This window comes from Phyllosticta capitalensis (assembly GCF_038381095.1).
Source record: "Phyllosticta capitalensis strain CBS 128856 chromosome Unknown BKA78scaffold_3, whole genome shotgun sequence".
Classification (NCBI taxonomy): Eukaryota; Fungi; Ascomycota; class Dothideomycetes; order Botryosphaeriales; family Phyllostictaceae; genus Phyllosticta; species Phyllosticta capitalensis.
Window position 1 is genome coordinate 397,809 of NW_027117441.1, and position 21,375 is coordinate 419,183.

At 54.2% G+C, this 21,375-nt stretch overlaps 9 protein-coding genes across 9 annotated transcripts; 4 read left to right on the forward strand and 5 right to left on the reverse strand.

Annotated features, from left to right (window-relative positions):
• Window positions 1–336: 336 nt before the first annotated feature.
• On the reverse strand, window positions 337–1,819 carry BKA78DRAFT_350686 (uncharacterized protein; the record flags this gene model as incomplete). The annotated part of the gene is made up of 4 exons (XM_066891038.1): window positions 337–1,113; window positions 1,164–1,272; window positions 1,336–1,655; window positions 1,751–1,819. 4 exons carry the CDS (start codon window positions 1,817–1,819, stop codon window positions 337–339), a joined length of 1,275 nt encoding a protein of 424 aa, XP_066746180.1.
• A 438-nt stretch (window positions 1,820–2,257) lies between these two features.
• BKA78DRAFT_263729 (phosphoglucomutase) lies at window positions 2,258–4,756 on the reverse strand. The gene is made up of 3 exons (XM_066885443.1): window positions 4,624–4,756; window positions 4,090–4,391; window positions 2,258–4,033 (listed from the first exon to the last, which is right to left on the reverse strand). Exons 1-3 carry the CDS (start codon window positions 4,674–4,676, stop codon window positions 2,724–2,726), a joined length of 1,665 nt encoding a protein of 554 aa, XP_066746181.1. The 5' UTR covers window positions 4,677–4,756; the 3' UTR covers window positions 2,258–2,723.
• Window positions 4,757–5,608: 852 nt separating this feature from the next.
• BKA78DRAFT_341716 (uncharacterized protein) lies at window positions 5,609–6,361 on the forward strand (the record flags this gene model as incomplete). Its single annotated transcript, XM_066890363.1, has 2 exons — window positions 5,609–6,093; window positions 6,145–6,361. 2 exons carry the CDS (start codon window positions 5,609–5,611, stop codon window positions 6,185–6,187), a joined length of 528 nt encoding a protein of 175 aa, XP_066746182.1. The 3' UTR covers window positions 6,188–6,361.
• A 476-nt stretch (window positions 6,362–6,837) lies between these two features.
• Window positions 6,838–7,897, forward strand: BKA78DRAFT_377840 (uncharacterized protein; the record flags this gene model as incomplete). Its single annotated transcript, XM_066892892.1, has 2 exons — window positions 6,838–7,130; window positions 7,186–7,897. Coding segments are annotated over 2 exons (782 nt in total), but the record flags the coding sequence as incomplete, so codon positions are not given.
• Window positions 7,898–8,186: 289 nt separating this feature from the next.
• On the forward strand, window positions 8,187–9,365 carry BKA78DRAFT_377841 (uncharacterized protein). The gene is made up of 2 exons (XM_066892893.1): window positions 8,187–8,765; window positions 8,883–9,365. The coding sequence occupies exons 1-2, from the start codon at window positions 8,662–8,664 to the stop codon at window positions 9,181–9,183; spliced, it is 405 nt and encodes a 134-aa protein (XP_066746184.1). The 5' UTR covers window positions 8,187–8,661; the 3' UTR covers window positions 9,184–9,365.
• A 1,084-nt stretch (window positions 9,366–10,449) lies between these two features.
• Window positions 10,450–14,681, reverse strand: BKA78DRAFT_350691 (putative phospholipid-transporting ATPase; the record flags this gene model as incomplete). The annotated part of the gene is made up of 4 exons (XM_066891039.1): window positions 10,450–10,621; window positions 10,695–10,775; window positions 10,830–11,720; window positions 11,767–14,681. 4 exons carry the CDS (start codon window positions 14,679–14,681, stop codon window positions 10,450–10,452), a joined length of 4,059 nt encoding a protein of 1,352 aa, XP_066746185.1.
• Window positions 14,682–15,065: 384 nt separating this feature from the next.
• BKA78DRAFT_308111 (mitochondrial 54S ribosomal protein mL46) lies at window positions 15,066–16,499 on the reverse strand. Its single transcript, XM_066887910.1, has 3 exons — window positions 16,414–16,499; window positions 15,710–16,359; window positions 15,066–15,662 (listed from the first exon to the last, which is right to left on the reverse strand). Exons 1-3 carry the CDS (start codon window positions 16,457–16,459, stop codon window positions 15,333–15,335), a joined length of 1,026 nt encoding a protein of 341 aa, XP_066746186.1. The 5' UTR covers window positions 16,460–16,499; the 3' UTR covers window positions 15,066–15,332.
• A 613-nt stretch (window positions 16,500–17,112) lies between these two features.
• BKA78DRAFT_93316 (uncharacterized protein) lies at window positions 17,113–18,839 on the reverse strand. Its single transcript, XM_066893995.1, has 2 exons — window positions 17,533–18,839; window positions 17,113–17,482 (listed from the first exon to the last, which is right to left on the reverse strand). Exons 1-2 carry the CDS (start codon window positions 18,608–18,610, stop codon window positions 17,460–17,462), a joined length of 1,101 nt encoding a protein of 366 aa, XP_066746187.1. The 5' UTR covers window positions 18,611–18,839; the 3' UTR covers window positions 17,113–17,459.
• Window positions 18,840–19,315: 476 nt separating this feature from the next.
• BKA78DRAFT_308116 (uncharacterized protein) lies at window positions 19,316–21,287 on the forward strand. The gene is made up of 6 exons (XM_066887911.1): window positions 19,316–19,669; window positions 19,727–19,840; window positions 19,977–20,118; window positions 20,169–20,191; window positions 20,243–20,959; window positions 21,019–21,287. The coding sequence occupies exons 1-6, from the start codon at window positions 19,635–19,637 to the stop codon at window positions 21,104–21,106; spliced, it is 1,119 nt and encodes a 372-aa protein (XP_066746188.1). The 5' UTR covers window positions 19,316–19,634; the 3' UTR covers window positions 21,107–21,287.
• Window positions 21,288–21,375: the final 88 nt, after the last annotated feature.

The following is a 21,375-nucleotide window of genomic DNA, read 5'->3' on the forward strand; positions in this document are numbered from 1 at the left end:
GGAGGAAGAGGAATGAGGGTGACAGATGGATGGATTAGGTGGGATGGTCGGATAGGGGTAAAGATGACAAGGGGACGACGACTCGAGAGGTGACGGCAGGAAAACGACCCAACGCGATTATTGGGTACGGCGATGAGATGGTGATGATCAAAAGAGCAATAGGAAAAAGAGTCCATCAAGCCATCCGAACCTTCCCACCCACCCCGCCGTTGTTCGCCATGGACCAAAAACGCTGACACTGAGCGACTACCAAGAGGCTAGCGCATGCACCCTGCGTCGGCACTCCGCAACTTCCAACATCTGGCACCACCACACCACCATACCAGCTGAGCCTCATCAAGCGCCATTCTTAGTCGCGCCGTTGCCATTCCCATTCCCCTCTGCCGGGGGCGCGGGCTGCTCGTCCGGCCGGCGGGCGCCGCAGTCGGCCCAATTGCGCGGCTTGTCACCCCATTGCTCAAACTTGCGGACGTCAAAGTCCCACACGCCATTCGTCTTGTCTGCCTCGATGGGTTCCTCGATGCTCTTTGCAAGCTTTTCAAACACAGGCCAGGATTCGGCCTTGGTGAAATAGCGCCGCTCCCACTCGCGTCCGTCTTCCTTTTCCTTGCGCCGCAGCTCGCGCTGCTGGTTTTCGATCAGCGACTTTTCGCGGCCCGTCGTGTCCATGTCGCCCCGTGCGATTGCTTGGGCGACCTTTTGCCATGCCCGGCGCGACTCGAGCTCGCCTTGCTGCTCGACTGGTGCCACCGAGAGGGGCGTCGTCTTGTTGGCTTTGGCGTCGTACGTCTCTATTATGTCTTTGGACTTGATGCTGCCTTTGCGAATCGTAAACTGGTCCGTCCACTGCCCGTCGATCGTGTACAGCGCGTCCTTTTCAGTCTTGTCCGAGGGGTACACTGTCGCAATGACACTGTTCCTCTTGCCGCTGAGCCAGCCCTTGCCGCTGTAGTCAATCTTGGCCGTGTAGCCTGATGACGACGTAATGTACGATTTTGAGTTGAGCTCAATGTATGGTGAGCCGGTAATGAGGCCTTCAATGTGGAGCGATGGCAGCGTGATGAGGTAGTCTTCGTCAAAGGAGTCGATGTGGAAGACGGCGTGGCCGACTTGCTAAGACAGAGTCAGAAGGGTGCTGCGTCATGCTCATGGAGGTTGTGTACCTTGATGTTGATGGTGCGCGAAAAGGAGGCTTTTTGGCCGCAGTAGCCGCTCAGCCGCACGCCGTGCTGGTCATTCCAAATCGAGTATGCTGTCACGGGAGGGTGGTGGCTGACGCGCGGTGGTCAGCAACATGACCCCCTCGTTCACGACTGGATCTTTGGGGCAGCGTACCTGACCTGCTCGCTGATGAGCTGCGTGGTTCCTGCGTCATCCTGCCACTTTCCCAAAAACAGCTCGCCCAAAAAGGGATTCAGAGGCTTCTTTTCGCTACCCAGCTTCTCGCTCCGACTGGCGTATTGTTGCTTGAGGGTGCTGAGGAACCACTTGAGGACGAGGAGAGCGCGCTCGGCGGGGTCTTGAGCGCTGGCCGGGGCGACGAATAAGCGCGGGTGCTCTGCCCAATAGCTCGAGAATTCGGTGAGGGAGGTGGAGCTCAAGATGAAGGGCGGGGCCGTCATGGACGAAAGGTCACCGTTGAACGAGGCGACGGACTGTAAGAAAAGCCATGGTCAGCGTGGTCGGTCGGCAGAGGACCAGGTACAAGCATAGCAAGGCTCGGCATCTAAGTATCTTGGTTAACTCTCACCTTGAGGAACGAGGACCAGGACCCCCGCGACTGCGGCGGGACGGCCGATGCTGTGTCGGCTGAAGACATGATGTTGATGATTGAATTGGCGGACGAGGAGGACGAGAGGACGAGGACCGAGAGAAGAGAGAGACTTGGGTAATTCGAGGGGTAAAGGTGAGATGTTGAGGGACCGATTTGATGGGCGAGGCGATGTGGGTGTCGGGGTGGCTTAGGTAGCCATAGTCGTCATTACTTCGGGCAGGCTATCCAAGGATAAACACCTCATGCGGCCAGGGTTCACTCGTCCACCTGAACGGCCATCATCCCGCCTCGAAAGAGGTACAACTTGACCTCTCGTCCCTGACCTTGTCATGCTGCTCTACTTGGTCCTTTGTGCGCTAAAACACCCGCCGCCCGTCGCTGTCTGTCACTCGACGCAGTTTCGTTTCACCGCCCGCAGCAGCTGCATATGTACATACGCATACAATATTACCCGAAATCTTATCACTGCACCTATTCCAAAAACTAGCTTAGGCTTTGCGCTTTTTCCCTTTGCTGTGCCCCTCCTCCACCAGCCAAGACTACGCGACACTGTTGAGACGACAGGAAGTATAGTATTCCAAGGGACCATGAACCACGAAAGTACATGCAGGGCACTCGCTCGTCTGTGCCACAGCTTTCTGCACCAACCTACATGTAAGCCTTGGACCGCAATCGTCAACTGGCCCATTGCGATCAGCCATGTACATGTGCCTTTCCCTACCCAGCACAGAGGCTTGCCCGTGATCATCACCATCCCCAATCCGAAATCGCTCCGACCTTGACACAATCCGCCGACTGATCGCCTCACACGTGATATCCATCTCACTTAGCATGACGTTTTATTTTAGCTATGTGGTCCCCCCACGTGCCAAGCATTTCTTCTTGGCCTCTACATACAATGCATGTGCGCGAAGTCGTCATTCGTCAATCTCCAAACCCTTTCCATCATCTAAGTCTTGACAGTGGGCTCGCTGCGGCCAGTGTACTCTTGCAGCTTCAGCAGGCTCGTCGCAAGGTCCACGTTGTCCTTGAGGTACTCTTGCGTGTCCAGGAGCAGCTTGCTGGCATCGCCCTCGTACTTCTCAACGTACAGGCGGATCGTAGCACCGCTGGATCCCGTACCCGAAAGACGCACCACAATTCGGCTGCCGTCATCAAACTTGACAAAGATGCCCTGGTTCTTGCTGACGCTGCCGTCCAGGTCAGTGTACGAAAAGTCGTCCGCCTCGACAACCTTCCTGCCCTTGACCGTTGAGCCAACAAACTCATCCTTCTTGGTCGTGATGAGCTCCTTGATGTTGGCAATGACCTTGTTGGCACCCTCCGTCTCGCAGCCCTCGTAGTCGTAGCGAGTGAAGTAGGTGCGGCCGTAAGTCTTCCAGAAGTCCTCCTGGATCGACTTGATGCTGGGCGTAGTGCCCGTCTTTTGGCCGACACCAGCAAGAATGTTGAGCCATGCAACAATAGCCCACAGACCGTCCTTCTCGCGGATGTGGTTTGAGCCGGTTCCGAAGCTCTCCTCACCGCAAATGTTCATCTTGTTGGCGTCAAAGAGACCGCAGAAGAACTTCCAGCCGGTGGGCACCTCGTAGCTGCTGAGGCCCTTGGCCTTGGCAACAAGGTCGACGGCACCCGAAGTAGGCATGGAACGGGCCAAGCCGTAGACACCCTGCTTCTTGAAGTAGGGGATGAGCTCAGCGTGGTGAGCAATGATGGCCAAGCTGTCACCAGGGGAGACGAAAGCATTGGCACCGTAGATCATGTTGCGGTCGCCGTCACCGTCAGACGCGGCACCAAAGTGGATGCCCTTTTGATCGACGACGTCCACCAGAGACTTGGCGTAGACGAGGTTGGGGTCGGGGTGGTGGCCGCCAAAGTCGGGCTTGGGGGTGCAGTTCTGAGTGCTGCCCTTTTGTCCCAACTCCTCCTCGAAGATGGCAATGCCGTAGGGGCCGGTAACACCGCACAGACCGTCGAAAAGGATCTTGAAGTCGGGGTGCTCCTTGAGGAACGACTTGATCAGGTCAAAGTCGAAGATCTCCTTCATGAAGTTGACGTAATCTTGGGTCGAGTGGATAATCTCGACCTCGAGCGAGCCGTAGGTGGCAGTGCCAATCTTGTTCAGGTCGACATCGGGTATGTCGGAAATCTTGTACTCGGCGAGGGTCTTGGATGTTTCAAAGATCTTGTTGGTGACGGTCTCAGGGGCCGGTGCACCATTGGCAAGGTTGTACTTGATACCAAAGTCCTCCTCGGGTCCTGTTTCCACGTTAGAAATCCCAAAAGAAATGTTTCCTTTCTTAGCTTCCACTCACCACCCGGGTTGTGGCTGGCCGTCAGCAGAATACCGCCAGTGGCCTTGCGAATGCGAATGACATGGCTGGCAGCAGGTGTGCTGAGAATGCCACCCTGGCCAATGATCAATTTCTTGACGCCGTATGCCGCACCAATCTTGGCGATCAACTGGGTGACCTCAGGGTTCCAGTAGCGGCCGTCACCTCCAATGACGAGAGTGCTGCCTTGTACGCCTTCGGGGATGGAGAGGAGGATGGAGGTGATGAAGGCCTCGGAGTAGTGAGGCTTCTGGAAGACCTTGACCTTCTTGCGAAGACCGGAGCTGTGAAGCAAGCAAGTTAGCTCGAAGCTCTGAGGGAGAAGCGGGGCAGAGTGGGGGATTGTGCAGGAAGTCGGAGCACCAGTCAACAAGCTTTCAAGCAGCTCAATGGTCGCAGTGAAGCTAATTGAAGCTTGAAATCTCCTCTTAGCCCTTGGGTGAAGAGCTGGAGCAATTGGGATTTGGAAAGGGCTTCAAATGGCGGCGTTGGACGCCGCGGGGCACGAAGACTTACGTTCCAGGCTTCTGGTCAGGAAAGGCAGTGAAGGAGACGGTCTGGACGCTCATTGTGGGTATATGGAGAGGAAAACGAGGGTAGGACGGTTGGAGAGAAGTGTAGAGAGGTAGAGGAGGAATTGGATTGGTGTTGTTGCGAGGAGACGGGAAGAAGGAGGCGGACGAGTTGGTACGAGGGACGATGCGTCGTCCGTGCTCCCGCCGCGGCGTTAGCACCTCCTCACCCCCTGTCGGATCACCACGTCAACCCCACCTCTGCCCTCTTAGAATCTCGACGAAACTACGACCTCGACCAATGACCATGACTTCGGAGGAGGAGCTGTTACACGCGCGACGGTTGACGGCGCATGGAGCATAGTCTCATGCAAGACGAGTTGGCGGCAGCGTGGCGACATGAATCCTGCCAACTCGAACGACGTCCTCGATCCCGTGCTGTTCATCAAAAACCCGCCTATTCTCCATTGTTGATGCTCTGAATGTGACTGGGCATCTACAATGTCTATATCAAGCCATACTATACCATCATATATGCCCAAGATTCGGACAAGATCAGTCAAGAGATGAGCCTCAAACTTCAAATGACTTTCCGTCACCTCCTGGCGTTCCACCCAACATTCAAAAGGTAGCTATGGGACCAGTAAAAAGCCATTCTCGTGGGAGAACGTCCCATGATAGATTCAGCCGTCCATGGTAAGGTCTGGATGGAAGGAAGGCACCATGCTTGAAAAGGCTGTCCACGAACTGCTGTTGGCACACCTAACATCACTAAATCACGTTGGTCGGAGACTGAGACTCCAGTGGGAGTGTAAGGCAACAGTCCTAGATATCATTCTGCGTTTACTCGCAGCTGACAGCTCCCAACAGCCGCAACCAACGCAATCACCCTGTTGGTGGTTGGTGTTGGCAACTTCGCAAGAACAAACTTAATCCGCGCCGCGGCACAAGAACTCCTCGTGCGCACTTCCTCCTCTTTCTCACAAAACATGTCTGAACCGGTCCTTTCTAGTCCTACCAAAAACCTCAACATGGACGACCATCGCATCGGCTTCGTCTGTTTGGACGTTGCTGCTGCCCCTACTGGAAGAGACGACGTCGCACCCCATAAGAAAGATCATGACAACTCTGTCCCCAACATTCTGGTCGAAGACACGAGCGAAGACTCTCATCTACCCACTTCTGAGCAGCAAGGTTCCATGAACAAGGTTTCTATCTATCTAGCGAGAGACAAGCGGAGCAAGGGATATGTTCGCCTCGCCATAGAACCCATCGATCGTCGCATTTCTGCACAGCTGGTGGAGCAAATCGCTACAGCCATCAAGGATCACGACATTCTTACTGCCGAGCAGAAGGCACAGCTCGGGAAGATTGTCGTCCAGGACTTTACGAGCGAAAATGCCTCCGTCGGTTTTCTGGGCCGCAGCGAGAAGCCGTTGTGTGTTTTCAAAATTCGTTTCAACATCACCAGGCCGTAAGTCAAGGCCCTGGCAGCGTCTCCGGCTTGACTGACACAATAATAAAGTGAAGGTGACGACGGCGAAGAAGCGACGGACCATATCCCGTAGTCGGTTTGAGATGCCCTCGCGACAACTAAACTGGAGGGCAATGAGCGTGGTCACTGCTGAGATGGCCTAGTTCTGAGGGATGTGCTTTTGGATTATTCCTGCCAACAGCCACTGCCTAGGAGCGGTCGAATCCGTATAAACTGGACTTAAATAGATGGAGTTCGGAAGAGTGGCGAAATGGTCTTCGAGAAGCCAGTGTTCTCTCTATTCGGATGCTTTGAACTTTGAAATTCGAGATTGTTTGCTAGTTTCCTAGAGCTCACAAACCCTCGTCCGTTTGACTTTGCTTCTGCTTTCTTTATGAGTCTAGTCACGTGGAGTGTCCACTTGCACCTTCACTTTCTTCTCCTACCTGTCCCAAAAGGCGCTAGCGGCTAGCGCTATATTTTTCATAAACACCCACGCCTTTCTTGTCAGCCATGGGTAAGTTTGATGTACGCAGACTCTCCTTATACCTACGAGTTCTTCCCACTGCGAGACGCGTCAATCTTACAACAGCTCTCAGTCAAGGAGCTCGCATTCCCACACCTCTCTGGCAAGTCAAGTTGTAAGTTCACGATACCTTCCCGTCAAGTGGAGCGCACCTGTGCGAATGCTCCCGGCTACTCGGCGTGTAAGCTAACTAGTGCTCGGCGTCGAAAAGCGCGTCACGATGGGATTCCTTCGGCGGCTGAGTCGCACTTGCGACCTCACGATCCTGAGATCGCGCAAGCAAAAGTCGCCTCCAGATCCCAAGTTCGAGCTCGACCTCAAGACCGACGAGAGCGAAGACGACGACAGAGGACCAGCTCAGCCATCCAGCACGCCGGTCACCAAAGACCCACCCAAGTACAAGAACTGCCGCTCACGCTTCTTGGGCCACCAACCAATCCCCGTCAAGATGCTCCCCTCGCAGATGGCAGAGCTGGACGCAGACGTCAAAGTCTGGGACTTTGCCCAGCATGTGAGAACTCCCGTTTGACCAATTTGCAAACATGACCACTGACAAGAGATGACAGGGCGAGGCTCAGGCCACAGAGCCTCTCCATCTCTCCACAATGACATTCCTCCGCATCACGACGCTGGCGCGTCACACATCATCCTCCCGCGTCAAAGCCGCCGCCAAAGAACTCGAGTCGCACGTCTTCCTCCGCGACTACGACTCGGACACGCTGGTCCTCGCTGACCAGAACCACATCAACTTGTGGGGCTTCATCCACTTCCATGTGGAGGGCCAGTACCGCAAGCTGAGCCACCGCCTGTCATGGCAAGGCCCGCTGCGAACTGCCTCCGATGGCAAGGAGTACACCAACTGCGAGCTGTACCACAAGCTCGAAGGCCTCCGCGAGAAGTACGAGTGGATGGACCGCCAGATGGCCATACTGCCGCCAGGCCCGGGTCGCGAGCACCGACTGTTCGCCATGGATGCCATCAAGCAGGAGCACAAAATGTACCGCCGCGACTACAAGGCACTCTTCAACCACGACGTCACACCGCTTCGCATTTGATACTTCCTTGGGCTCGTGTCCCTCGTCGAGTTTACAGCATTATACCCAGAGGCTTGTCTTCCTCTCCAGCAAGTTCGGTTTTCACAAAGTCCGATTCGAGACGTTCCAGGAGCATTCGGGAGCCAATACAAAGTGTTTGATTTTTGTTCACCTCATCGCTCCACCACGCTTGACTGCTCACTGTTTGCCGACTCAACTTTCGTAATTTTCTCCGTCTCTTCCCGCAACAGAGCTTGAGCGCTCCCTGCCGTCGCTCCAAGCTCTTTAACAACCTCCAATCCACCAACCACCAACCCAATGCCCCCTCCGCTCCCCGCCCTCAGCCACTCAGCCACTATCCTCATGCAAGTTGCATCACTGCGCCACCGTTCCCTCGCTCGCCTCCACACCCGTGCTGCCGTCTCTGCTGACAACCAAACAAGCTTTCCCTCTCCGCTGACGAGCTGACTCGCGCCGTGCCTCTCCCGCCCACCCCCTGCACACTGACGTCAATCACAAAGCAACTCGTGCCAGGGCAGACAAGCTCACGTCTCCAAGACTTTTTTCCCCGCGCTAGTTGCGGGTGCTCCTACAAGTGTGGAGACATAGGTTCGCACATTCTCTGATTCTTTGCCGCGCCGAACAAATCTCACCGTGCCGACAATTGTTTTTGAAATCCGGCAACAGCACTCTAACAGATCGTCGCAAGCCTTGTAGTCGCGCATGTACTATTAAAGGCTATTGTTGCAGTCACGTCCTGATTTCACAGCACAACGACTGAAGACGTTTTTACCGCCTGCGAACCAAGCCATCAAGACGACATTCGAACAAAAATTCCGATTTTAAAAGAAAGAGCTTGAGGAATTGAATTGGGAACCACGGTCCTCGCATCGACTTGAAAATATCTCAAACCCCCCATATTCAATCCCACAAATCGAAAAGGACAACGGCGAAAAAGGAAAGAGAAGAGCAGAAGAGACCGCCACTTACAAGGCGGTCAAAGCCAAAATGGCGCTGTGCTACCGCCTGACCATCACGCTCATCAACATCATCTTCCCGCCCTTCGCCGTCATCCTGCTGACAGGCTTCGGCATGGACACGCTGATTAATTGGTACGTACATACAATACAAATGCTAGGTCCCGCATCCCCCCTTCTTTTCCCTCCCTCCCCCTCACGCCCTCCCCAATCCTTCCACCAAACCCCTCCTAACACCCCACCCACTTGCAGCCTCCTCTTCCTCGCCGCCGTGCTCCCCTCGCACATCCACGGCTTCTACATCTCGTGCACGTACTTTGCGCGGCGACGCCGCGTGCGCAAGGGGCGGTATCCCGGCGGCCCCAAGAGTTTTATTGTCAGCGACGACGTGCTGAATGGAGGGGCGCCGCCGGACGAGGTGAGGCGGTTGGCGCGGAGGGCGGAGAGGGGGGGCGCGAGGAGTAGAAGTAGGGCCGGCAGGCGGAGGGGTAGTGGCAGGGGTGGTGTGTGGGAGAAGGGCGATGTTGCTGGTGGTGGTGGTGGTTATTATTAGGTGGGTTGGCTGGTGCGAGCTGATGCTTTTGTTTTGAATCGACCTTGTCTGTGCTAGTGGAAAGGTGGACTTGGGGAGTTTCTGCTGCGATATCCGCATGTCCAGCATGTATTGAACTTTTGAAATGCATGCCTACCTCGTTTTCCTGCGTGTGTTGCTGTTGGTTTCAAAAAAAAAAAAAGAAAAAGAAAAAACGCCTGCATCCATCCAGAAGTAAGACAGGCGCCTGGAAGCCCCTGCCCGCGCTGGGAGTCTCAACGCCCAGGTTGGCGGCTTCATTCAGCCTTACTACATTCGCAAAGGTGCAGACATTGGCCAGCATGGAGGAGGGTGGTGGTCTATGCAGCCATGTCGATATCGGCCCGCTCAGGACACGAAATGTTTTGGGAGTTTGCCATCTCAACTCTCTTTCTTGCTTTGGGTGGACGAGTGCTGGGTTGGGTTGGGTTGGGTTGGGTTGGGGATCTTGGGATGCCGACCTCGACATCGACCTCAACCCCTCCTCCACCTTCCCATGACGAACAGATGAGCAAGCAAGACCATCCACTACACATCGGCAGGCGGGGGGTTGGGGGGGGGGGGGGGGGGGGGGGGGGGGGCAAGCAAAAAAATGAATCATTGATTCAACAACGAAGAAGCATGGATGGCAGCATGGCAGCATAAGCATTAGCCTCGCTCACTCGCTCAGCCGACCAAAGCGCAAAGCGCAAACACCAATCTCCGCGGTCCCTGCTTTAAACAGAGCAATCCCAAAAAAGACAAAATAACAACGGTGAAGCACAAGAGCGAAAAAAATAAAATGTGGATGCGCGAGTTAGATACCCAACTCCGGGGGGACGGAAAGCAGAAATGGCAAGAGGGTGGGGAGAAGACGGAGGTGCAAGAGGATGATTGTTGGATGGTGGTTGTGTGCGATGATTGATGGTGACTTGGTGCAGCCGCATCAACAATGGCTTGGCGTCGTGGTTAAAGGATGTTGGATGGCTGATGAGTGATGATGATTGAAGGTGGTGATGACGATGGTGGCGACGGAGTCAGAAGACGCGTACGAGCATCCCAACAACGACCAAATAGTTCGCCCAGCCGTCCTTCCTCTCTTCTCTTCCCGCACCGTACAACTCGATCCACCACCACGTCCACAACCGCAAACAGAATAAACAAGGTAAGTAAATAGTAATCTCTGCGCCCATGGAAAAAAAGAGTCAAAAAAGTGAAAAAAGACCATGCCCCATGCATTCATTCCCATTCCGGCAAACCAAGCGCTAGTTAACGCCTCGACGACGCCATTTCGCCAAAGCGGCCACGCTCCTGCGTCGTGTCGTACGCCTGCAGCACGCGCGCCTGCGACTCGTCCGTCTGCGAGAAGGCGTAGCCGCGCTGCTTGCGCATGCGTTGCACCTGGCGCACTTTGCGGATGGCCTTTTGGAACTGCTCCATCCTGTTGCGCGCGCATCAGCATTTGATTCATTTCAAAACAGTCCAAGGGTTGAGAAAGAGAAGAGCCAACGCACCGTGGTCGGTAGTCCTGGATGTTGTATTTCTGGATTTCCTGGATGTGATGGTAGGCTTGCGGATAGTACATGCGCTTGGCACTGCGAATTGGTTAGCAATTCTTCTGGGTATAAGAAATCCACTAATTGACTTACTATTTCCATGCAAAGTCTCTGACGAGACAGAGGCATGGCAGGACGAGGCCCATGAGCCAAAAGACGGGGCTGGTGTAGAGATGCGGGATGACGCCCTTGAGCTCCTCCGAAATGCCAACCATGGGCGCCACGTAGGCGTAAGCAGGCAGGAGGACCATCCACAGAATCATGGAGCCAGGGATGGCGACAAAGGTGTACTTGGTCCAAATATTTGTGATGAGCGCCGCCTTACCCAGAACCGTGGCGAGAGCGGCAGTGTAGAGTGCACAGCCCCATACCCAGTGGCCGGCGACAATTCCATTGCCCTGAGGCAGATCCCAGAGATAGATTCCTTGACTGGCAATATACAGGAGAAGTGAGTGGTAGAAGCCGTTTGCGATCCAGGAGAAGAAGGAGTGCATCCGGAAAAACACGCCCTTCTGACTGAGCTGGTAGAGTTGAGGATAGCGATCCAGCAGGCGCGCGCTGACAAACTGGTCAAAGATACCAAGAACAAACGGCGGCATGACTGTGAAGAAGACGTTGTAGAAGGATAAGGTCCATGACTCGTAAATGACCTCTCCCGAAAAGGCGTTTTGGAACGAGTACCAAAACTGCGTCATGAAGAGGGCAATGTTTTTGTAAAAGGAGTAGAGGATGACCTTGCTGACGCGCTGGTAGGACCAACTGCCGTGGACGAGTAGGAGTTTGCGGAGGAAGCGGAATTGTCCGATAGCGACGTCGGCGCTTCTGGCTGCTTGAAGACCTTCCATACCAGAGATACCGACGCCAACGTGGGCAGCCTGGATCATGGAGACGTCGTTGGCACCATCACCAATGGCGAGAAGAATGGCCTTGAGGTGGCGCTTGACAAGCTTCACGACGAGCGCTTTTTGCAAAGGAGAGACACGGCTGTAGTGCATTAGCTTTGACAACAGAATGTGACGGGACGACTTACCAGCAAATGACGGCCTTGCACATGATGGCCAGGTCCAAGAACAGCTTTTCCATTTCCCTCTCCAAAGCAAACGTGAGACTCTTGCCGTCAATCACCAACGCAAGACTTTCCAGTTCCGACGTTCCTTCTGCCTGGGATCGAATGGCGTTGAGTTTCTTTTCCAAATTATCTCTAGTCCCTGCGGCGTCCTCTTCGTTGACGATCAAGAGCGTCATGTCTTCGCTGATGAGTTTGCAACTCATACCAATGTTGATAGCTGTCTCCTGACGATCACCAGTCAGAACCCAGATCTTGATTCCGGCCGTCTGAAGAGTGTGAATCGTGTCCGGCACGCCATCTTGAAGCTTGTCCTCGATGGCAGTGGCTCCGAGTAGCGTAAAGTCGTGCTCGATGATTTCCGCGGCCTTGTCCAGCTCATCTGCACGGTTTCCGCCAACCGTCGTCGCCGCAGCATCAAAGATCTGTCTCCATTCTTGGTATTCGTTTTCGGGGATTTCGCGCATAGCCAAGCAAAGAGTCCGAAGACCTTCAGCGGCGTACTCCTCGAGATGTTGGAGGGTGGGTTCGACAATCGGGTTGTTGCTCTTGGCCAAACGCTCCAGGATCACGGTATCGGCTCCTTTGGTGTAACAAAGAATCTTCCCGTCTGGGCCTCTAAAGAGAGTGGACATGCGTTTACGGGTCGAGTTGAATTCGCAAACACACAAGAGCTCGTACTCGTACTCCTCGCCGTCGACGGATATGATGACGGATCTGGGCTTGCGAGCAACGAATTTGTAGTCCAACTGTACGGCACCCTCCACTAGCGCGCCCTCGTCAGGGGATGCCGCCTGGTACTTGATCACTCCCTTTTCATTCGTTTCAGGGATGACGGTATGACATGTGGAGAGTAGCGTGAGGAAATGATGGATGATTCCGCGAGATGGATGACTCGCACGATTCTCTTTCAGCGTCTTGAAGTCGTGGATACCATCGCTGTCCTCGCCGGTTGCTCGTCTATCTTCGGGAACTTCGTCGGCATATTGAATTCCAGCTATTGTGCACTGCCGAAACTCCATTTGATTGCAAGTAAGCGTCCCCGTCTTGTCGGAAAAAATGTACTCGATCTGTCCCAATTCTTCGACCAGTGAGGATGTCCGACAGTTGGCGGGAGTTCCGGTCTGGTCATGGTACATGTCCAAATCAGCGCCAATCAAGAATGCCTGGTAGTACTTGACAATCTCGATTGTGACGAAAAGCGAGATGGGAACCAAGTTGGAATAGAGAACCCAGTAAGTGAGAAGGTCCAAAAAGAATTGCCCGACCAGTGCCGTAGAAGGAAGCTCTAGGTAAGCAAGTTTTTTCCTGTCCTTGGAGCGCACCGTTACATCGCCGATAGAGCTAATCACACTCAGCGTAATGAGAATGGCTCCAAGCATGAGAATTTGGTAGTTTACCAGCCTCTCAACATTGGTCTTCTTGATTGGCGTGGCGGTAGCATTCCTCATAAGTTTTGTCTCGTGGCCGGTAAATACGACGACACCGTGGATCCAGGGAGTATTGCGCAGGGTGGCACCACGGAGAAGAAGCTGATCAGGGGCCAAAGGAAGCTCCTTCTCGCCCCCGCCGGCTTGGACCGTAAGCGTTGCTTCGTAGGTGTACAAGCTGCTGTTTGGTTGCTCCGAGCGAATCCGCCCCCCTAAGCGGCTGAGGTCGCTAGGGCTAACAAGATCCGCCGTCTCTGGAATCGCCTGTTTGATTTTCAAGTTGGTTTCTCCGTCCAGGTTGGCAGTTTCAATGTAGCAAAGACCCTCGGGTTCAGAGGTCGCGAGGAGGACCAAGTCCGCTGGGAAAGATTCTTCAGACTCGACGCGCACAATGTCCCCGACGGCAACATTTACCCATTTCGTCTCTTGAAAATTCGAGCCCTTTAGCACGCGAGCCTTGGAGCTGTTTAGAGCCTTGTCCGAAGCTTTGCGCCGAAAATCTTCCACTTGTTCCTTGATCGCAGAGACGAAGAGCACCACAATCAGGGGCGCGATTGTGGTATACCTGTTTGTAGGAGAAATGTTGGGTATTTGCTGAATGATGGCCGTGAACAAGAAGAAAAGATTAGCGTATTTGGAGAATTGCTCGAAGAGGAATTTCGGGAGAAAGGTTATGACGTTGTACTTTGCGGTCGACACGTGGTTGTCGACGTACTTGTTGGCAGCGTTCGCCGGCGGGTTGTTCAGGTGAATGATGCGCGGTCCGAGGGTCGACGGGTCAGGCTGTGATCTTCCAAAGCCAAACTTGAAGCCAGACTTTTGTCTCTTGTGTGCTGACGGCTGCGCCCCTGCCCCTCCACCGGCGCTCTTGTTCGCGTCTGCATTGCGCACGCCAGCCTCGGTCAGAGGCACGTCCATCTCCGAGTATTCGGGCTCCAATCCCAGCATGTTTTTGGCGCGTCCCATCAAGCCACCTCCCAGGCTCATGATGCTGTTGCGATTCCGCGCATGCGAGGCTCCGCGCGACGCGCCTCCGGGCTCCGCGTCGTAGAGCCCGCCGGCTGCGTACGAGCCTTGCATAGAACTGTCATCGTCGACGTCGGTGTAGCGCTGATAGTTGTGGAGGTCCGACGACTGCGAGTAGATCCTCTTGCCGCCCATGGCGTACGGCGACTGCGCAGACATGCGGTTTGCTTGTTCGTCCCCGCCAATTGCGTGAGCTCCTGGAGCTCCTCTGCTTCCTCCGCCAACAAAATCATCGTAGGACTCGGACGGGCGGGAGGGCGGCACCGCGTGCTCGGTGGGGTTGATGTCGTACTGGCGCAACAAGTCATTGTCGTCTGCCGGCGGTCTCTGGCCGGACGAGTAAACGGGGCCCGGTTCGTTCAAATCCAGAAGCAAGTCGTCGTCCTGGGCAGAGGCCTGACCTCCAGGAGGCCGACCTGCCATCCCGGACAGCAAATGCTACGCAGCTTGTCGCGCGTAGCAAGCGAAGCAGGCTGGGGTATCAGCGGGAGCTGTGGCGGACGGCGTCGTCTGCTCTCTTGTCGAAAATCAGAGCAGGGAGCTAGCAAAAGGGCATCCCAGAGAATGCCTTGGCCGGCGGGATAGTTCGCAGAAAGGAAGTGTGCGAGGACGGGGGTTTGCGGAGCTGGCACAGCCCCGGGGGCTTGGCAGAGGTTGAGCGCAGGATACGAGCTGTGTCCACAGGGTTGAAGAGATTCGGCAGGATCAAAACGGCCGTTGGTCGAGGGGCTGGAATGCAATGTGGCCCCGCAGTCAGACGTCAAAGGGTGCGAGCTGAGGGCTTGGACGGATTCGGTGGCTTTGCGGAGGAGTTGCAGTGCTGCGGGTCTCTGGGCTCTGCTGCTGCGGGCTGCGCACTGCTGCGGTGCTGAGGACCGAGGACCCTGACCAGCCAGTACCCAGGTCGACTTGATTGGACAAGGAGCATTCATCACACCCAGACCTACGCCCTCCAACAAAGACATCATCATTGAAACAACAATCACGTCACGTTTCAACCTCTCGGCTTCGACGCGTGCCGAGCCGCGCGCTTGTGCTGTAAATACACAAAGTACCGTACAAGCTACCTCTCGCTCACCGGCTTGCGAGCATGTTCCTGACAGAGCGCCAGTAATGCTCTTGGACCGTCTTCTCGATTTCCTCCTTTGCGAGCCACTTGAAGTCTTTGAATCCCAGCTTGCCCGCCGACAGATCCAACTGCCCAGCCATGATGCGCGCCCTCATGAAAAACACCTTTTCGCCAATCTCCAAAATCTTCTGTCCGTCGTGCTCCACCTCCTGCCTCTTCTTTCTGTGTATGGTGTTGGGAAGCCAAGTGTCCTCGTAGTGTCCGACGGGGTGGTTTGCTACCAACCAGGTGTTCATGTTGATACCACCAGCCTCTACCATGATGCGCTCTGCGGCCTGCAAAAAAGTTAGCTTGCGCCCAAATTCAGAAGGGCTCAACCCACCCATTGAAGTGGCTCTTTCCCCTTGAGTCTATCTTGAGGAAACCGCCACTCGTTGCCGTCCCTCACGAGCAGGTAAAGTGTCCGCGACAGCTTCCTGTCCAAGCTCTTCCGATCATTAAATTTGTCCGCCAGCGTGATTCTGGATTGAGGCTTCTCGATTGGTTCCTTCTTGGTCAACTCCTCGGGCCCGGTGGAGCCCACGTCGTCTGCGTCCTTGTAGAGGGTCTCGCGCTGATGGTCCGGCTCGCTCTCCTTGGCGCCGACGAGCAATTCGTCGTTCCAACCATCTTTCCATGGGTTGTAATTGCCAAGTTCGCGGGGAATGGTCTTCCTCTGTCGGATCTTGCGCTTCCACTCAATGTCTCCAGGGGTGTTTGTCGGGTAGTAAAAGTACCGAGTAAAAGGGAGGGCTAACCGCTCGTTCAGGCGGCGCTGGTAGAGGTAGAGGGACTTTTCGAAAGGGTGCAGATCGCGCGTGAGAACGGGTGGCCGAGAGAGCAAAACACCTGCCGACACGCGGTACGCTTCTTGCGGAGCAGATGCTTCAACGACCGGAGGAATTGTTGCGTTTGGCGCGGGCGCCTCGGCGGGAGCAGCGGCGCTGGCGAAGCGTCTACAGGATTCGCATATTGAGCTCGTTGCTGGCCGGCCTGCAATTGGATTAGCATGAGCGCCCATCGAATGGGTTTTGCCGCCGAGTCTACCTGACCGCGAGACCAGCTGCCTCGCACTTCTCTGCCCGGCGATCATGTCCAGAGCTTGCGCGCGGGCAATGACGTGGAGATAAAGTGTAGCTTTGGTCCAAAAAGTTCGCTCTGCCATCCGACGAGTCGGGCGAGTGAGCTAGCGTCATCACGTGCTGAGATCTTGGCACCGTGCAACAAAACTCTGCGCGCAACCCAACCCTCTCTCCTTTTCTCCTCCACGGCATCTTCCTTATCACCAGCGTTACCGCTTTCTTCCATGTAACATTGGCCATTTATTCGGTGCCCAGACGGACGTCAGCAGTCTTTTCGCTAGCGGTACCTTCGCATGTTCAAGGCGTACTGTTAGATAGATCCTGCTCACATGGCCTACATTTAATCGAGGACGGCTCTGTGCGACTCGTATGAGAGGCACTCGATTGCCATGGGCTAGAACCTGATGGGGCTGCCCACCCTACATTGATAGGACCGGCGCTTTAATTTGGACGACGAATCCCACCGTGAAGTCCTCTGGTATACCAGGTGCGAGCGGCTCCAAGTAGAAAGGCCTTCCGGGGGCAAGAGATTCAGAAGGTCTCAGTCGGATGCCGACCGGCCTACTCTCGTCCCAAAGCCTTTAAGCCAATCAAATACCGATGACTCCCATGAGTTTAGTTGCCCATATTGTTGTCATGGACACGTCGGGAGCCAAGGTAGACGCATCAACCAGATTCATGATTCAAAATTAAAGATCTATTTGACGAGAGACGAAATCAACAGCCCGCTATCAGGAGGGCTTTAGGCGCAGAGAAACAAGAGACGAATGGTGGACAGGACGATGCAAGAGCTCTGGTACAACACAAAACCGGCCTTGATCGTCCAGTAATCCGAATACACCCAATCATCGAGGCCACGAGAAGCACATCCAATCGCCATTGGAATTGCAGCTTCGTGGCAGGCGTTCAGACTTTTTCAGCTTTCACCTTTGTCGCTGCCGTACGTTCGATTTTTATCTTCTCGATGTCTTGTCCTGCACGTCGGAGTCCTCATGCACCTCGTGGTCATCTTTATCGCTCCCACATTTGAGGTCCTGTTCCCTGTCAGTATCCGAGCTCTCAATGTCACAATGGGGAGTCTAACTCATTCCATTCCAGCGAGGAGGAGGCTGGGCCTCGTTGACAACTTGCGTCGTCCTGGTCGCCACAAATTGGTTGGCCGCTTCCTGACGATACTGGTTCAGGATATGTCGAGGAAAGTCGCCAAGTTCGCCGAACTCTTTCTTCTTGGCATCCCAGCCTATCCCATCGAGCTTTGTCACTATGTGGGATAGGCAGTGCACCATCATCAGGATCAAATTGTTCTTCCAGTTGTCGTAGTCTTCTCGATTGAGGCCAAACACATCCAAGAGCCACCTTGCCAAGTGACGGAATAGTTCTGTGTTCTCGACCGGGACGAGAAACTCTACGCTACGAGCCCGGTTGAAGAACTCGGCCGTCAAAGAGGCAACCCGGCGCGCGAATTGGGCCTTTCCTTGGACGCCGCCGACTCGATCAAAGTGATCGGCTGGCAGCCATCGGCGGGCGGAGAGTCTGTCGGCACCGGGTGAATTATCTGTGATCCAGTTGTACAGCGCGTCCTGGACCGCCATTGTATACTCCACCCTCTCAGTATGCGTCAAGTCAGACTGCGAGTCCGCCGAGGTGTGGAGCAGCTCGTTCAGATACGTCACCGCCAGCACGGTCAGGTCGTATTGGTACGTGTTGGTTTTGAAGCTGTTGCTATGGTTGGGTTCCGGCTCCGTAGCCAAAATCTGCGACGCCTCGAGATCGTGTATGGTCCAGTACATGTCGAAATGTCTCCGAATCTTCCTGCGTTGGCCGATGGTCCATCGTGGCGCTATGAATTGTTGAGCTCTGCAGATTGGGCAGTTGTCCTTCTCAATGAAGTGCTCGTTGATGCATTTCAAGCACATGACATGGTCGCATAACAGCTTCGCAGCGTAAACTGAATTTTCGCGTCCTCGCGTGACCCGACCATTGTGATAGACGAAGTCGTCCGTACAGATGGGGCACCATTTCTCGCCTCTAGCGTCAGCTTCGGTTGCATACGGTAATTGCCGCAGGAACCTGGATTGAATTTCCATCAGGGTTTCGTCGGGGTAATCAATATTTGGGTTGTAGTTCGGAGGAAGGAACATGTTAATCTGTTGAGTGGCCATGATGCATAAGAAGCTCGAGGAAGAAGCAGAATTTGCAGATTAATCAAAGACTGAGAGAAGAGATGGTCTTGAAAGTAGCAAATCTGGGGAAAAGAGATCATGGCGGGTTTAAGAAGCTTCGCACAAGAAGAAGACACAAAGAAACAACGTCTGGTAATGATTCCAGACAATCTTCAGACACGCTCTAGGAAAGCGGTTGGGCGATCTAGCGACAAAAGTTGAGCTCTTTGTCTTTGTTCAACACAGCGCTTTCTCCCTATGTCCTGCCCCAATGGAGCGTCGGCGTGGGCCTTCCATGGCTTTTCCGGTTGAGCCACAAGATGTGTGAGAGAATGCTCAACTCGGCTACAAAGCTTGAAGTTATTGGAAGAGTCAAGATCCACCGTCGTGTCCTTCGAACTTCGGTTGAAACTCTGCTTTCGCTGAAGAGGTGTTGCTCGATTGTTGCAAGTCCTTGCGATGGAGCGACATTTGGACACTTTACTCAACCAGCCGACACAAATCGAATTGACCAGGCTGACTGTGGAGAGAGAAGAGCTCCATTGTCTAGAGTGTTCATCTAGAGTGTTCAAAGTCACCGCTTGGCCCAAATGCCGCCGGAAGAGGAAAGAAAGCGGTCCCGGGGTCAACTCTGAGGGAAGTCATTGTTCTCATCCAAGATTTTGCAGGATTCCAACTTTTCTCGGAGCACCTCAATCGATTGCTTATGTCATGGACCAGTGGAAGTGCGCAATGTGGCGAAATGTGCCTTGGAGAGAGTGCGAGCGATGCAACGACGTTGGAAGTGCTGTTCCCTTTGAGGTTAGCGCAAGAGTCGGCTCCAATCAAGCGCAGCCGTTGCCGAAATCGCTCTCCACCCGGCCTACGCTTCCGATATCGTCATACTCGCCCCGCGGCTCATGGACCGAATATCTGCTGACAAGCAAGCGGTCCAGACACGCTGTTCTGTCTACTCATAGCTCTTCAGAACTAGTACATTGCATTTGAATCGTTGCAAAAATTCCTCGACATCAGAACGGCGCAAATGACTGCCTCAAAAGCTCATATTGTTGTGATTGGGTAAGTTTGAACTTTGAAGCTCAAGATGTGCTCGCCAATGCTGATTGATGGATCCAGCGCTGGTGTCGTGGGTCTCCAGACAGCTGTGACATTTATTGAACATGGGCATGCCGTCACTGTGATTGCGAAACATGTTCCAGGCGACAAATCGAGTGAATACACTAGTCCATGGTAATATTCTGTTCCTCGAGACTCAAGTCGACTATTCTACCATCGTCACCGATTTCTGTCGTACTTTCGGGAGCTACTTTCAGAATCTTGCCGTGGTTGGGCTTGAGTGCGCAGATCAAATCTGACATGCCACAAGGGCTGGTGCGCAATGGAGAACCCATTCCACCGCAAAGGACTTTGAGCTGCAAAAGTGGGATATTGCAAGCTACGAGCGATGGTTTCAGACGGTAGAACAAGAGAAGAAAGAACCAGGACAACCAACGAAATCTGGTGTTGCGGTAAAAGACCCATAGCGGATCTATTGCAGTAACCAGCTGACATGAAGCAGAAATTCCACAATGTCATGTACTGGTGAGTATATCAACATCTGAGTACCATCGACGTCTTCCAATACTCGACTAGGGCAGAAGAAGACGAAGAACTCGCCAATGGGCCAGAGAACCTATGGTATGCGCCGCACATGCGTTCGTTCGAGGTCATACCTCGTTCATCTCTACCAAAAGGCGCAGTTGCAGGCGTCAAGTACGATTCCATCTCCATCGACACCACAGTATACCTCCATCACCTTGTCGACCGCATCACCGAACTGAAAGGCCGAATTGTCAAAGCTGAGTTGCCTACGGCCGGCGGCATCGCTGGAGCGCTTGCTGCAGCTACTCGCCTACTTCCGGTGTACAGCATCAACACACCAATCTCTGCGTTTGTGAATTCAAGCGGGATTCTAGCAAAGGACCTCGTGCCAGACCCCGCTGTGCATCCCATTCGCGGACAAACGGTCTTGGTGCGGGGCGTGGCGACGCAGTTGAGAGCGATCATCCGTGGCAAAGGCGTGACGTACGTCATTCCACGCGCTGCTTCCAACTCGACGATTCTGGGCGGGACAAAGCAGGTAGGTGACTGGAACCAAAACCCAGATGACACGACGACCAAATGGATCTTGGAGAGCTGCAGAGACGTGGCGCCAGAGCTGCTCAATGAAAAGGGGGAATTCGACGTGCTCAGCGTCAACGTGGGCTTCAGGCCAGGGAGAACAGGCGGTCCGAGACTGGAAGTCGAGGAGATCCAAACAGAGGCGGGAAAGTTTGTCGTTTGCCATGAATATGGTCATGCAGGCGCCGGGTGAGGACGGACCCAACTCGAGATTTTATTTGGTGGTATGCTGACCAACGGCAACACAGATATCAATTGTCTTTTGGCTCTGCAGAAAAGACTCTCGGGCTGCTGTCCGAACATTTTCAACGGCATGCAACGCGTGCAAAATTGTAGATAAGGAGATATGGTAGAAGAGCACCAAGAAGATTCGGCGTCCAAATGCTCAGGCAACGGCACCGGCATCTTCATGCAGACTTTCGGGGACAAAAAATCGGACTCTGATTAGAAATGAAGTCGCGACAATTTGCTGAGAAATCAACAAGAAATAGACGACTGTCGCGCGACACAAGCAAACATGTTCTTGTGATGGATTGGATGGAGTAGTTGACTGGAGTTGTCCATGAGTCAGCCTGGCGCGCGTGGGGACAGCACGTCATTTTTTA

Excerpts from the sequence above, each read along its gene's own strand:
- BKA78DRAFT_263729 (XM_066885443.1), bottom strand. The coding sequence starts at position 4,676 with ATGAGCGTCCAGACCGTCTCCTTCACTGCCTTTCCTGACCAGAAGCCT. Across the intron at positions 4,392-4,623 it reads CCTGACCAGAAGCCTGGAAC|CTCCGGTCTTCGCAAGAAGG; the intron begins GTAAGTCTTCGT and ends CTTGCTTCACAG. Across the intron at positions 4,034-4,089 it reads GGCCAGCCACAACCCGGGTG|GACCCGAGGAGGACTTTGGT; the intron begins GTGAGTGGAAGC and ends ACGTGGAAACAG.
- BKA78DRAFT_377841 (XM_066892893.1), top strand. The coding sequence starts at position 8,662 with ATGGCGCTGTGCTACCGCCTGACCATCACGCTCATCAACATCATCTTC. Across the intron at positions 8,766-8,882 it reads ATGGACACGCTGATTAATTG|CCTCCTCTTCCTCGCCGCCG; the intron begins GTACGTACATAC and ends ACCCACTTGCAG.
- BKA78DRAFT_308111 (XM_066887910.1), bottom strand. The coding sequence starts at position 16,459 with ATGATCGCCGGGCAGAGAAGTGCGAGGCAGCTGGTCTCGCGGTCAG. Across the intron at positions 16,360-16,413 it reads GCAGCTGGTCTCGCGGTCAG|GCCGGCCAGCAACGAGCTCA; the intron begins GTAGACTCGGCG and ends ATCCAATTGCAG. Across the intron at positions 15,663-15,709 it reads GGAAAGAGCCACTTCAATGG|GCCGCAGAGCGCATCATGGT; the intron begins GTGGGTTGAGCC and ends ACTTTTTTGCAG.
- BKA78DRAFT_93316 (XM_066893995.1), bottom strand. The coding sequence starts at position 18,610 with ATGGCCACTCAACAGATTAACATGTTCCTTCCTCCGAACTACAACCCA. Across the intron at positions 17,483-17,532 it reads TCCTCGCTGGAATGGAATGA|GACCTCAAATGTGGGAGCGA; the intron begins GTTAGACTCCCC and ends GACAGGGAACAG.
- BKA78DRAFT_308116 (XM_066887911.1), top strand. The coding sequence starts at position 19,635 with ATGACTGCCTCAAAAGCTCATATTGTTGTGATTGG. Across the intron at positions 19,841-19,976 it reads AGTGAATACACTAGTCCATG|GGCTGGTGCGCAATGGAGAA; the intron begins GTAATATTCTGT and ends ACATGCCACAAG. Across the intron at positions 20,192-20,242 it reads TTCCACAATGTCATGTACTG|GGCAGAAGAAGACGAAGAAC; the intron begins GTGAGTATATCA and ends ATACTCGACTAG.